General features: G+C 41.5%; 1 protein-coding gene across 1 annotated transcript in view; it reads right to left on the minus strand.

Annotated features, from left to right (window-relative positions):
• The window catches only part of LOC122814407 (protein broad-minded-like), a 296,314-nt gene extending 285,255 nt beyond the window's left edge, over positions 1–11,059 (minus strand). Inside the window, exon 1 of the mRNA XM_044086993.1 lies at positions 10,902–11,059. Coding sequence (XP_043942928.1) covers positions 10,902–11,056 — 155 coding nt within the window. The 5' untranslated portion in view covers positions 11,057–11,059. The remainder of the gene's footprint in view (positions 1–10,901) is intronic.
• Between the last annotated feature and the right edge of the window lie 1,191 nt (positions 11,060–12,250).

Raw genomic sequence — 12,250 nt, forward strand, 5'->3', positions numbered from 1 at the left:
GGATTGTTTAGCAATATCCATATTTATGGGGACATGATAAAATGAAGTATTCAGAAGTATGGACTAAAAATTATTCCAGTGTGGCAGCTAAGGATATGTGGGAAGAGACTTAAGAAAAGATAATACAAAAACTGAAAAATGGGAATCCCTGTTACATGGACATGAATAATAAGATATAAGCAGTTGAAATGTTTTAGTCCCTTTAGTCTTATACACAGGTCAAGCATATGTTTATCAACCAGACAGTGGACAGCAATTAATAAAGAGAAGAAGGATTTTATATGAGAGGGGAAGATGGCTTCAGTCAAGTGGGATAAGTTGATTCTTCCAATAGAACAAGGTGGATTTGGATTACCTGATTTGAAGGAGTGGTTCAGAGCTACAAAATTAAAGCTCCTATACATTGCACAAATGGAAACCTACAATTCAAAGTGGAAAGGGATGATGATGAAATGGGGGAAGCTCAAGAAAGAAGGGCAGACTGGGATTTTTGCTGTAGATCTTTAATTAAGGAAAATAACAATAATCATACAGCATATTACAATAACAAAGTATCAGAAAGTATTCTAGGAACTAAGCCAACATGGGAATGGAGAAAGGAGATTCTGTCGATAGGGATGACTGCTATTAGGGATACAGACAATAGGCTAGAGAGGGCTGGAATTTATTGGAGAAACTTGCAAAGGAACTAAGGTATTGGGAGCAAATAACTAAAGAGGGAAAGGTAACAAAATGGGAAAATGCCAAGAATTTATTTGGACTGCAGGTTAAAGACTGCTTTCCCTATCAAGGATTGATATCAGAGTATAGGCAAAGGGAAAGAAACAGGGGAGCCTAAACGAAAGACCAGCACTGGTACAGTTTTTAGTAGAATCTACAACAGAAGCTGCTGTTAAAAAGAATTAGAAGAGCATATAAAATATTGGATGATAACTGTAAGAATTAGTCAGAGGAAGTTAGAAAGGATTGGGAAGAGACAATGGATAAGCAATTCACAAAGAAACAATGGGGTATATATGTTTGTCTTCCAAACATGCAAAAACATCTAGAAGACCGAGGATTTTTACTTGGAAATGTTTATATAGATACTTTTATACCCCAAATAGACTCCAGAGAATTTTTCCTCAGGTAGACAGCAAATGTTAGAGGTTTGATGGGGAAGAAAGAGGTAATTGGGAACATATTTTCTGGGAGTGTAATGATTTGGCAGACTTCAAAGAGTCCCTGCAAACTACTCTATCAGAGATAATGGGTAAACAAATTGGTGTAAAGTAAGGAAATTATTTTTCTGAGTTATGATACAGAATTGGAATTCCCTAGACATAGTAAGGCCTTGCCGAGTCAAATTATGGTGGCTAACAAAAAAGAAATTACTTGAAAATGGAAATCCAAGTCTAAACCAAGTGTGCTAGTAGTAGTGAATATAGTAACAGATATAAAACTCCTGGAATTGGGATCTTTAGAAAAGGGTAGGAGCAAATGACATAGGAAAAATGGAATTTTGGGAACAATACATACTGGGGATGAATGAGGTTTAAAAGAAGGCAGGACTCGAATGAGCTACATAATGTCTGACTGACAATGATTGGGTAGATTATAAGTGATGTAGAATGTTTGCAATTAGAATTGTGTCAGTATGATTTGTGATGTAAAATGCTTGCAACTGGGATTAATATGGTTTGTTTTCACTTATATAAATGTATGATTGCCTATGTTATAAGTGATAATTTAATAAAGACATTTCTTGTTTAAAAAAAAATAAATAAAGAGAATGAAATAGCTAGTCCATGAACTTAAGTTTTTTGAAATAAAATTTTGAGAGACACAGGTTTGGAATGACTGCAGCTAAAAAAGATCCAGTTGTCCATTAATAAAATCTATAGAAAAAAAATAATCTGGACCTTTCTTATAACATCAGAACTGGTGACTGGACTAGTGTTTCCATGGTCTTGGAATCTGCAGGTGAAGTTAGTTTTACAACTGGGGCCTGCTACTTGACAACTGCATTAAGCCTCTTGACAGACTGATCTAATAAGGGGAGAGACTCAAAGTCAAGGGCCTGGTGCTGGAGTCAGATAACTCCCCTAGTTCTGGTTTTGCTCCCAAAGGGCTTCCTTCATCAAAAAATCATTTAGTTTCTCTCAGCATGAGTTGTGTGCTACCCTGCTGAACCCCAAATAAATTAAATACTTGGTGGCAATGTGCTTTTTACCTAAACAATAAACACATAGATTGTGCCTACTGCTGGGCAAGAAGGCTCTGCTGCAGATGCACAGATGAAAAAGTTATGTACTTACCATAATGATAGAGCCCTTCATTCCAGTTTGTCCGATTGAACATATGGGTCCTCAAGCCCCAATTCAGAGCAATTTAGTACTCCAACTTTGAGCCCTTCCCCGACTTTTACCCATAGTGCCCTGCTCTTCCTGACTAACAAAGATCTAATTTATCACCTAAACCTACGCACATTTATAATGCCTTTGACTCTGGATAAAGGTCTTTTAGGTCCAGATAATGGCAGGGGGAAAGAGGGTGGGTTGTCATATCGGACAGCCTGGAATGAAAACATCTATTGTTATGTTAAGCACATAACTTTCATACCCTATTCATTCAGTCTGTCTTATGGGTCAGAATCTCCAGTTATGTAATTCCAGGGTGGCCGCAAGACAGGAGACCCTTCAGGAAGGAAGCTCCAAAGGATGCTCTGGTTCTGGAAATACAGTCCAACTTGTAATGCTTGACAAAGGTATGGGTTAAAGAAAAAGCAGCAGCTTGGAAAATGTAATCTAAGGCTAGAGACCTGAAAAAAAGTTGTTGAAGTTGCTACGGCCCTAGTGGAATGAGCCTCAGGCTTGCAGGCCAAGGATTTATTTTGACAAGTGTAGATGAAAGAAATACAGTCTGACAAACATATGGACAAGGAAATCATTGATACCTTTTGGTCTTATTTGTTTTGTGAGAAGGATACAAACAGTTGTTCATCTCTTCTGATGGAAGCTGTCCTGTGAATGTAGAAGTGAAATTGCCAGAGCACATCCAATATATACAAAATGCATTCTCCTTTATACTGGAAGATGTATGGCCTGAGAAAAATGGGTCTCAGAAGCTACTTTAGGGAGGAAGGAAGGAGAGGTTGGTTCTCAGGGTAACCCTATATTTATGTAATACGATCTTTATGTAATACGATGTATGCAGGAAAACATGGTAAGGCATGTAGCTCTGAAATCCTCCTAGCCAAAGTGATAGCCACTAGAGGTATGGTTTTCCAAGATTTTTATTTCTGCAGATGCAGTTAGCTCAAATGGAGGTTTGGACAGTGCCTCCAAAAATAAATTTAAGTTCCAATGGGGGGCAGGTTCAGTGAAAACTTCACCCCTCTGTCCCCCCATCAGTAAAACAGGACATTCCCAGCATCTGCCCCCCTCCCTTCATCACCAGGGAGCAGGTCCTTAATGCCCTCTCAAAGGCAAAAAATACAGTCTCCATGGGACCCAATAACATCCCTGGCTGTATCCTACATGAACTCAGGCATGAGCTCTCAGCTCCATTAGACACCCTATTCAACCAAAGCCTGAGCATCGGCTTCATCCCAGCTGAATGGAGTACAGCCACTGTCATCCCTCTACACAAAGGTGGCAGGTCCACTGACCCACGCAATTATAGGCCCATCAACCTAACTAGCCTGATCTGCAAGGCCATGGAATGCATTATCATGGACCTTACAAACAAGAACATTGTCAACCTTCAAACGCTTGACCCCACGCAATTTGGTTTTGTCAAAGGGAGCTCATGCCTGTTAAACTTGGTTGACCTCTTTGAAACAGTCACCAAAGCCATGGATGAGGGGAAGACGGTGCACACGGCCTACCTTGACCTAGCCAAAGTCTTTGACACTATTCCTCACTCGGGCATAATAGATAAACTCTCCCAGCTAGGCATCAACTCGTATGTTGCCAGATGGGTAGCTAAATGGCTCATTGATAGAACCCATTCAGTCAAAGTAGGAGAAGCCACCTCTAGCAGTAGACCCGCAACAAGGGGTGTACCCCAAGGATCGGTCTTGGGGCCAATACTGTTTGGGATATACTTTTCTGAGGTGCAAGTTAAAACCAGAGGTTTGTGGCTGACCAAGTTTGCAGATGACTGCAAGCTGGGCGCTGTCTTAAATTCCCCTAGTGATGTTAACATCCTCCAAGAGGGCCTTACCCAAACTAATGACTGGTGCCAGAAGCATGGCCTCAAACTGAATGCCAAGAAATGCATCATTATCCCCTTTGGGGAAAATGTCATCCCCACTAATTATCACATTAATAACAATGTACTAAGCATGCGATCAGTCGTGAGGGATTTGGGCACTCAGGTTGACAGCAACCTGACTTTTGACCACCATGCTGCCTTGGTTGTACAGAAGGCTTTCTACATGGCCCACCTCATAAATAAGGGTATTTCATCCAGGAATAAGGAGGTCATAACATCCATGTACTCCTCCCTTATCAGACCCATTATAGTACAATGCCCCCTTTATCATGTACCCTGCCAAGCACATGCAGCAGTTGGAGAGACCACAAAGGTTCCTCAACAGGAAAATCCAGGGTCTCAAACACCTATCCTACACAGAAAGGCTAAAAGCCCTGTCCCTCCACTCAGCCTCATACAGATTGCTCAGAGGTGACCTGTGTCTGGCATACAAGCCCATTTCAGACCCAGGTTTGATGGGGTTGCTGCATATCTGTAAGATAAACTGCATTTGCGCAACCCACACGCAAGGCCTTAACCTAGTCTGTGATACTACTAGAACTTGGGGGGGATAGATTTGTCTCCCAAAGACTCCCCCATCTGTGGAACAGACTCCCTTTCCATGTCAAGTAGCATAACTCTCTAGCCCTCTTTAACAGGAACCTGGACGAGTGAATGAGAAACAGAACCCTAGAGAAGCTCTGTAAAGTCATTGGTCCCTGGAACTATTCTACGCATATTCCCCCCATTCCACTCATGACCAAGTTCATACAGAACAAAAGGAGAACCACCCTCATCTCCAAAACAATAATATGAAGACAAACCTCTAAGATGGACAGGGGAAACAGGTGCTCACTTTAAGGGAACATGGGCAAAATTCTTGGCTAGGCTTATAAGGGTCTCCGGGCCAATAGCCTAGTATCATCCTATGAACCTAAATAGCTGCTGACTGTACCTTGCTAGTTGAGAAACTGGACTCAGAAAACACAGAGGATAAAAAACGCAGAACATTCCTCATGGAAGCTGAGAAAGGTTTTGTTATGAGATTCCGCCCATATGGCAAACCTTTTCCATTTACTGCAATATGGTTTATGTGTGGATGATTTCTGAGAAGCTGCAAGGTTGTGTAATATAACAGCAGGAAGAGAAGTGTTCTGTGCCTTCACCGGAATGGAGAAACCATGCAGTTAGTTTCAGGAGGGAAAGTTCCAGGTGAGGCAGGCAAGTAATATGATATGGTATCGGACTGAGGAGCCAAGGGAGTTCCTTCAGGTAAGGTTTTGGGGGGAGACCATATCTGTCTGGGCTAAAATGGAGCAATGAGCATGACTGTGGCCTTGCACTGAATGGCTTTCTGTATGAACGTGGTCATGAGTGGAATGGGGGGAATATGCATAGAATAGTTCCAGGGACCAAAGACTTTACATAGCTTCTCTGGGGTTCTGTTAGTGATGAGGGGAAAATGGCACTTGATGTCTTTGGGGTAACAAACAGACTGCAGCATGGTTTACCCCAGCAACTGAAAATCGCCTTTGCTATTGCTGGATTTAGGGAACACCAGTGAGGGAAGAGTAGATTCCTGCTGAGCCTGTCTGCAAGATCACAGAACCTTCCAGGGATGTGTGTTGCAATAAGAAAATAATAAGTCTTCATCCATTGCCATACCCTCATGGCTTAGCAGCAGAGCAGATAGCATATGGTTTCCCCCTTTGCTTGTTTATGTACAAGATTACAGTCAAGTTGTCTATCTGAATTATTATCATTCCTAGAGGAAGTCAGCCCTGTAGTTCCTGCAACAAAAGGAGAACCACCCTCATCTCTAAAACAATAATATGAAGACAAACCTCTGAGATGGACAAAGAACCTTGGATCATTCTCCCTTCACAATGCCCCCACCCCTAACTGAAGAAGGATGTGTATGTGGTTACAGTTGTCTCTAGAGGGGGACCTAGAAAGGCCTGCCTGCAGCTACCAGTGCTGAATGAAGCCACCAGTTTAGATGAGTAGTGCACAACTGCATTATTCTGATGGGGTAAGACACAGAATTGTACTTCTGAGACCAATGAGGTTGGAGCAACCATTGCAGGATTCTCATATGGTAACTGTATGTTCAAAGCTGAAGATGGTATTAACACTAACACTCTCAAGACCACATGTGTCGAAGGACAAATGGATTGCACAAGATGTACTGCAACTTTTAATGATGTTATTCCATCTTGTGTAAGAGACAGAAATCAGAGTCATGGTTGTGTTCAAATGACAACCCAGAAAATATAGACAAGGAGTAGAACTCAGGTTAGATTTTCTTAGATTTACAGGGATAACCAGGGAAGTACAAAAATAAAGCAGACAGTCCTTTGGTTGAAGAAGAGACTCCTTGGAAGAGGCAGCCAGGAGCCAGTCTTCTAGATACAGTTTTGTGTCCCTGAACACGTAGATGGGTTGCTACTACTGCCATGCATTTGGTGAATATCATGGGGGTTATGGTGAGCCCAAATGGCAGGGCTCTGTACTGAAAATGACTGTCTCCTGCACAGAAGTGCAAGAATTTCCTGGACTCCTTCTCTATTTTTATGTGAAGGTAAGCATCCTGGAGACCTGTAGAGCAGACCCACTCATTCATTCTTCTGAAGACAAAGAAGAACTGACTGCACCAAGACCATCTGGAAGCAGGTCTTACTGACAAAATTGTTTAGAAAGCTTAAGTCCAAAAATGGGCACTCTCCATGTTCTTTAGAACCAAAAAGAAGCACACATAAAATCCTGACTGGTCTGGTGGGACCTCCTGGATGGCTCTCTTTTAGCAGAAGAGAGAAAATCTCTTGCACAGTGGCTTTTCTCCACTTAGGTAGGACATCCAATAATGGGGATTGAGGGGGTGGAGAAAACTCCAAAAATGGAATTTGATAATCTCTGGATACAATCCCTTTTACCCAACTGTCTTGTGTGATGGTGAATCAGGAATGAGGGTAGAGGGATACGACTCCCCAGACTGCCTTGAGAGTGGAGCAGCCGCGCAAACCTTCAAGGATTCTGGGGTAACTTGTTAGAGAAAGGCCCACTGAATCCATGGTGCTGTGGACCTCTCCGGCCTCTGGGTCTATGTCCACTAAGTGGCCTCTTCTGCTTTGGGCAACTCTATCAGAACAGGAGTCATTGACACCAAGACTTATGAAACCAGAATAATCTAGTGCACTTTTGGTTCCTATTAATGGTGCACTGGAGAGTCTCAAACTTCACTTCTACAGCAGAGAGGGTCTTACCATCCCGCTCACTCTTCTAAATCCTTTCTTTCACTGTGGAACCAAATAAGGTGGTTCCTTCAAAGGAGGCATTTCTGAAGGACAATTTAAAGCTGTCCACAAAAATCACATAAACACAGCCATGTTTGATGCTTCATGACGATGCCTACTCTAGCTGTTCTTGGCATCCCATCCTCCCTCTTATGTAGTAGGCGCATGGAGAGGTAGGTGATACTGGACATTGTCGACAGAGTGGTTTGAAGTTATTCGGCAACTCTGGTGTAATGGGGTTCCTCATGGTGGATAAAGCTTGCTGAGTGAGATCCTGGTCATATAAATGGCATAGTTTATGGCCCGGATAGCAAAGGAGCTGAAAGCATATGCCCACTTCTGCAGTCTATCCACAGCCCAGGGCTTCCTGGGCTATGGGTAGATGAAGAGTCCTCTGGCAACTCTTTTTTGGTGGTTGCCGCAAAGACAATGAAGTCTACTAGGGGCGTCTTTGCCCAGGAAGGGCTTGTACTTAAGGGAGCAAAATATCTTATTGGGCTTCTTGACGACTGACTTGCGTGTCAGGTTCCTGCCACATTTTCCTCACTGCTAACTCCACCAGTTTTTCTGCAGGAGAGACCAGCCAGGAAGCAGAAGGGGTTGCTCGACAGGACATAAACAATACTCAATCGCCGGGGGGGGGGTCAGTTGGCCAGGATCCCCCTGTCTCATGAGCTCCAGGATCTCTCCATAGGAAACATTCTCAGGAGAGGATTGTGGGGACTCCTCTTCATCATCTGAATCACAATCAGAAGTGACAGACTCAGATGGTGAGTCTAGGTGCTTCTCCTTGCAAGCCCTCTTCTATAGCGGCTCAGGGGATGATGCTCCTGAGTCTTCATAGGACTGTCTCTGTGCTAACACAGGAAATTTGGGGTCTATGGAATGAATCTGACCAATGACGCCTATTGTGAAGTCAAACCCAATGACAAGTAGTCATGGGGTGGAACTGTAGTTGGAGGGCCCTGTGGATTCACCTTGCATAGTGAAATGATGCTATCCGGTGCTTGGAAAGCCATTCCAACCTCTCTGGGATATGAAGAAACTGCACACGTGGACCAATCTAACCAATCCAAAGGAAGAAGTATGAAAATGACGCGGATGGAATCCTCAGATCCAACTGACTGAGGGGATCAGAACCGAGGTCTTGAAGGCCAACATCTCTGATAACACTAGTGGAGCTTTCCACCAAATACCTTGAGTTCAAGACTCTGTCATTAGGTTAAACAGATGCAAGTCAGCTGAGTCAGAGCCAAAATCCCTGGCGCTAATGATACCTGGATCAAAGATTCCCAGACTACAGGATCTGGTTGACTAAAGGATCTAAGGGAACTGGAGCAGATGCACAGACTGATGAGGAAGCCTAGATCAGGGTGAAGTGCAAAGATCCAATCAGATTCAGAGCCAACAGAGTGGCAATGATCCCCATCTTAATTTGGATTTGATTTAAAAGACCTTATAAAATGGGCCAAAGAGAGTCTAGAAACAGGGAACTCCATTCTCTTGACAGAGTTTTGAATAGTGTTAGAAGTCAAGAGCTTAAGATCTAATGGTGGGGTGCATGATGGGGTCTGAGCCACATGTTTTTTGAGTCTCAGTGTCTTAAGAGTCAATACTGGAGACAAAGAATCTGATGAACACTTCCTCAACTCATAGTCCTTGAGCTTGGTGACTTTATCACATGGCTTCTTGGTTTTAACTGGCTCTGGATCCAGAGGAAAGAGCCCTTTGACAATAACTTATTCCTCTTACCTGACAGGACTCTGGGCCAAAAGGCAGCACAGATATTGCATATGACATTAAGATGTGCTACCCCCAAAGAGACTACCCAGAGATCATAGGTATACTGTGGAAGAATCTTATGCCCACATTTCCAGCAATCTTTCAGTTGGAAGCTTTTTACATCACATTACAAGAAAATCATACCCACAGAGTTACACTGAGTACATTTAATCAGGGAGAAGCAGGGCACTATGGTTAAAAGTTGGGAAGAGTTCAAGGATAGAGACTAAATCAGCCAGAGCAGCTCAGAGCTGTGGCTTGAGGACCAATATGTCAGATCAGACAGACTGAATGAATGAACAGGATCAATAGTTTTAGGGTGTTGATGTGGACTAACAGGCTATGGGCATGCATGTTAAATGGAGTGAAAGGGAAGCCAAAGACTACTCAAAAAATCTTAAGGAAAAGAAGCAGACGTAAGGAGATACCTGTGGGTCTAGTAGTCAGACGTGGTCAGCACTGAAAAAACTGACAATGAGCAAACTCACCAAAAAATAAAAACAATGAAGGCTGAACAGTAGCCTAGTTTACTCTTTTGAGTCCAAGCTCTTATGCCGCAATGAAAAACTGAAAGAAGAAAAGCATGGTATCAGCTGGAAGCCTGAAAGCCTCCTAGTGCATGTGGCATATATTCCTACATAATATTATGGAACACTTTTTTATCAGATCATCACATTCTGAAGTACCTACATGGAGGCCCAAACTGCTAGCAGCCAATAAACATTTTGCTATATGAGGAAGAGGGTGATCAAATCAGAGAAGCAAGGGCAGGAAAAGATACATAAAGTTTCCCCTTTTTTGTGAAGGTGTTGTACATGGCATGTTATCCATTCTACCTCTAAAATGTCAGATTAGTGCATAACTGTGCCTGCAGGAAGAACAATCACACTATAATCTCCTTTTCAACAGAACAGATATTAATTGATTTATTCATCCTTGGTTGGCCATACTAACTTCCACATCAAGTACTGAACTCAGATCATCACTGGCAGTCAAGAATGACTTGCCCTTCAGTCATCAGGATAAACTTCCAACTGCTTTCAAAGGCATTTCTTTTTACAAAATCTGTTTGCCTTCCCATTTTAGAAAACATTAGTTTGCCATGTGCATTTTTGGATAAGCTCCGGATGTCACCAGCGCACAATATGTCCTCTCCAGGGTTTCCTGAATTAGTCTTAGCTACAGACTTCTGTTTTTTATCTACTCATCTGTCTTGAAGTGATCATCTAGACCATATACTGTGTGCATTTCTCTCCTCGCCCTTTCCTGTCCTGCTAAAATAAGCAACACACACATTTCTTCCAATATCTACATTAAATATGAGATCGGATATGATCCCAGCCATTCTCATTAGAGTACTATATAATTATCAATCATGGGATAGGGAAGGTGAATCTACCAAAAATGAGATAGGTTACTTCAAGCATCAAAAGGGAAATTGGCTAGGCTTGAAATGGTCAGCAAGGGCAGCTTGCCTAGTACTTCCCTATGAATTTATGAAACTATAATTACACAGCAAGTAACTGTAATTAATGAATATGCATAGGTTAAAAAATGTACAGTAAGAGAAACAGCAATAACCATACTCACTTGTGAAAATTCTCATCTGTTTCTTCGAGATGAAGAAGTATTTCTTCAGCACACTCTACTGATGGAGCTCCAGCAATCTTCTCTTTCACACTCTTTAATAGTTGTCTAAGCAGGGACTGCAATTCAGCCTCGTCTTCACTTGAGAAATGGGACATCTTCCTGTGAAGCACATGCAATACATGTAATTGTGAGCATCTTGTTAGCATTATCAAACTTGTTTAGCTACTGGCTGACTAGCCAGGTGACTGGCTGAAAGAAAATTACATCTTCAACCATGACATGGGTTAAATGCAAAGATAATAGCAAAACAAAGTTCAGAAACAATACAGGGGGGTACAAAAGTACAGGAGTGGCAGGAAAATGGAAAAGTGCTTATGGATTTTCATTAAAAGTTGTCATCGGTATATTTCAGAGGAATTAAGGCATGAGTAAGAGAAAAGGGATCAGCAGTGAAGGAAGTGTGCAGCGCTTGAAGCTAAGCATGGGATTAAATCAAAATGGTTTATAATATCTGCATGGAAATGCTTATATAAATATTTTCATTCCACCAACTGGATTGTAAAATATCTTGTAAAATAATCCAACCAAACACCAAAAAACAAGAGAAGGAAGTACCAGAAGGATGGTAGGATGACCAACAAACCACTTTATTCCACAAGAAACAGCAGTCAAGCGCTTTTGTCTAGTTAAAAGATTTCTTCAACTGCCATAATAACCAAAACAGCACTTAAATACATACATTCCAAAGGTCATGTGATGTAAATGACCGATAAAAAATATATCATGAAATATTGACTCAATTAAAGAACTTTCTCTCATAATTCTATCTCAATATATATTAAACAAGGCGGAAAGAAATAATAAACATAAAAAGAATGTTTAATAAAATTGTTCATATGACACAAAATATAAAACATATAATAGATAAGTCAAAAATCTTTAATAATATAATCTTATACAACAAATTAAAATTTATGGTCAGGGGCATGCATAATATGTCGATAAAGAGCATTAGATGTTTTAGCTTTCATAACATCATGTTCATGCATTCTATTTCTTAACTTACGAGAAGTAGTTTTCCCTATATAGAATGCAGTACACATTTTGCAAAAGGCGGCACAAACTACCCAGCTGTAATCACAATTAAAATGTTTATCCACCACAAAGTTCTTATTGTTAATATTAAAAGAATTACATTCTAAAATCTGTCAACATTGGTTGCAGTGTCCACATCTAAACATACCACTGGGTCGATTCCTACTTGCTCTACATGACCCTAGAGGCTTTATATTAGACGAGCACTTATATAAAAGAGAATTAATGTGGATTCTCAGGCTTAATGCGATGGA

The sequence above is a fragment of the Protopterus annectens genome, chromosome 1.part1 (genome assembly GCF_019279795.1).
Source record: "Protopterus annectens isolate FY-2018-M chromosome 1.part1, PAN1.0, whole genome shotgun sequence".
Classification (NCBI taxonomy): domain Eukaryota; kingdom Metazoa; phylum Chordata; order Ceratodontiformes; family Protopteridae; genus Protopterus; species Protopterus annectens.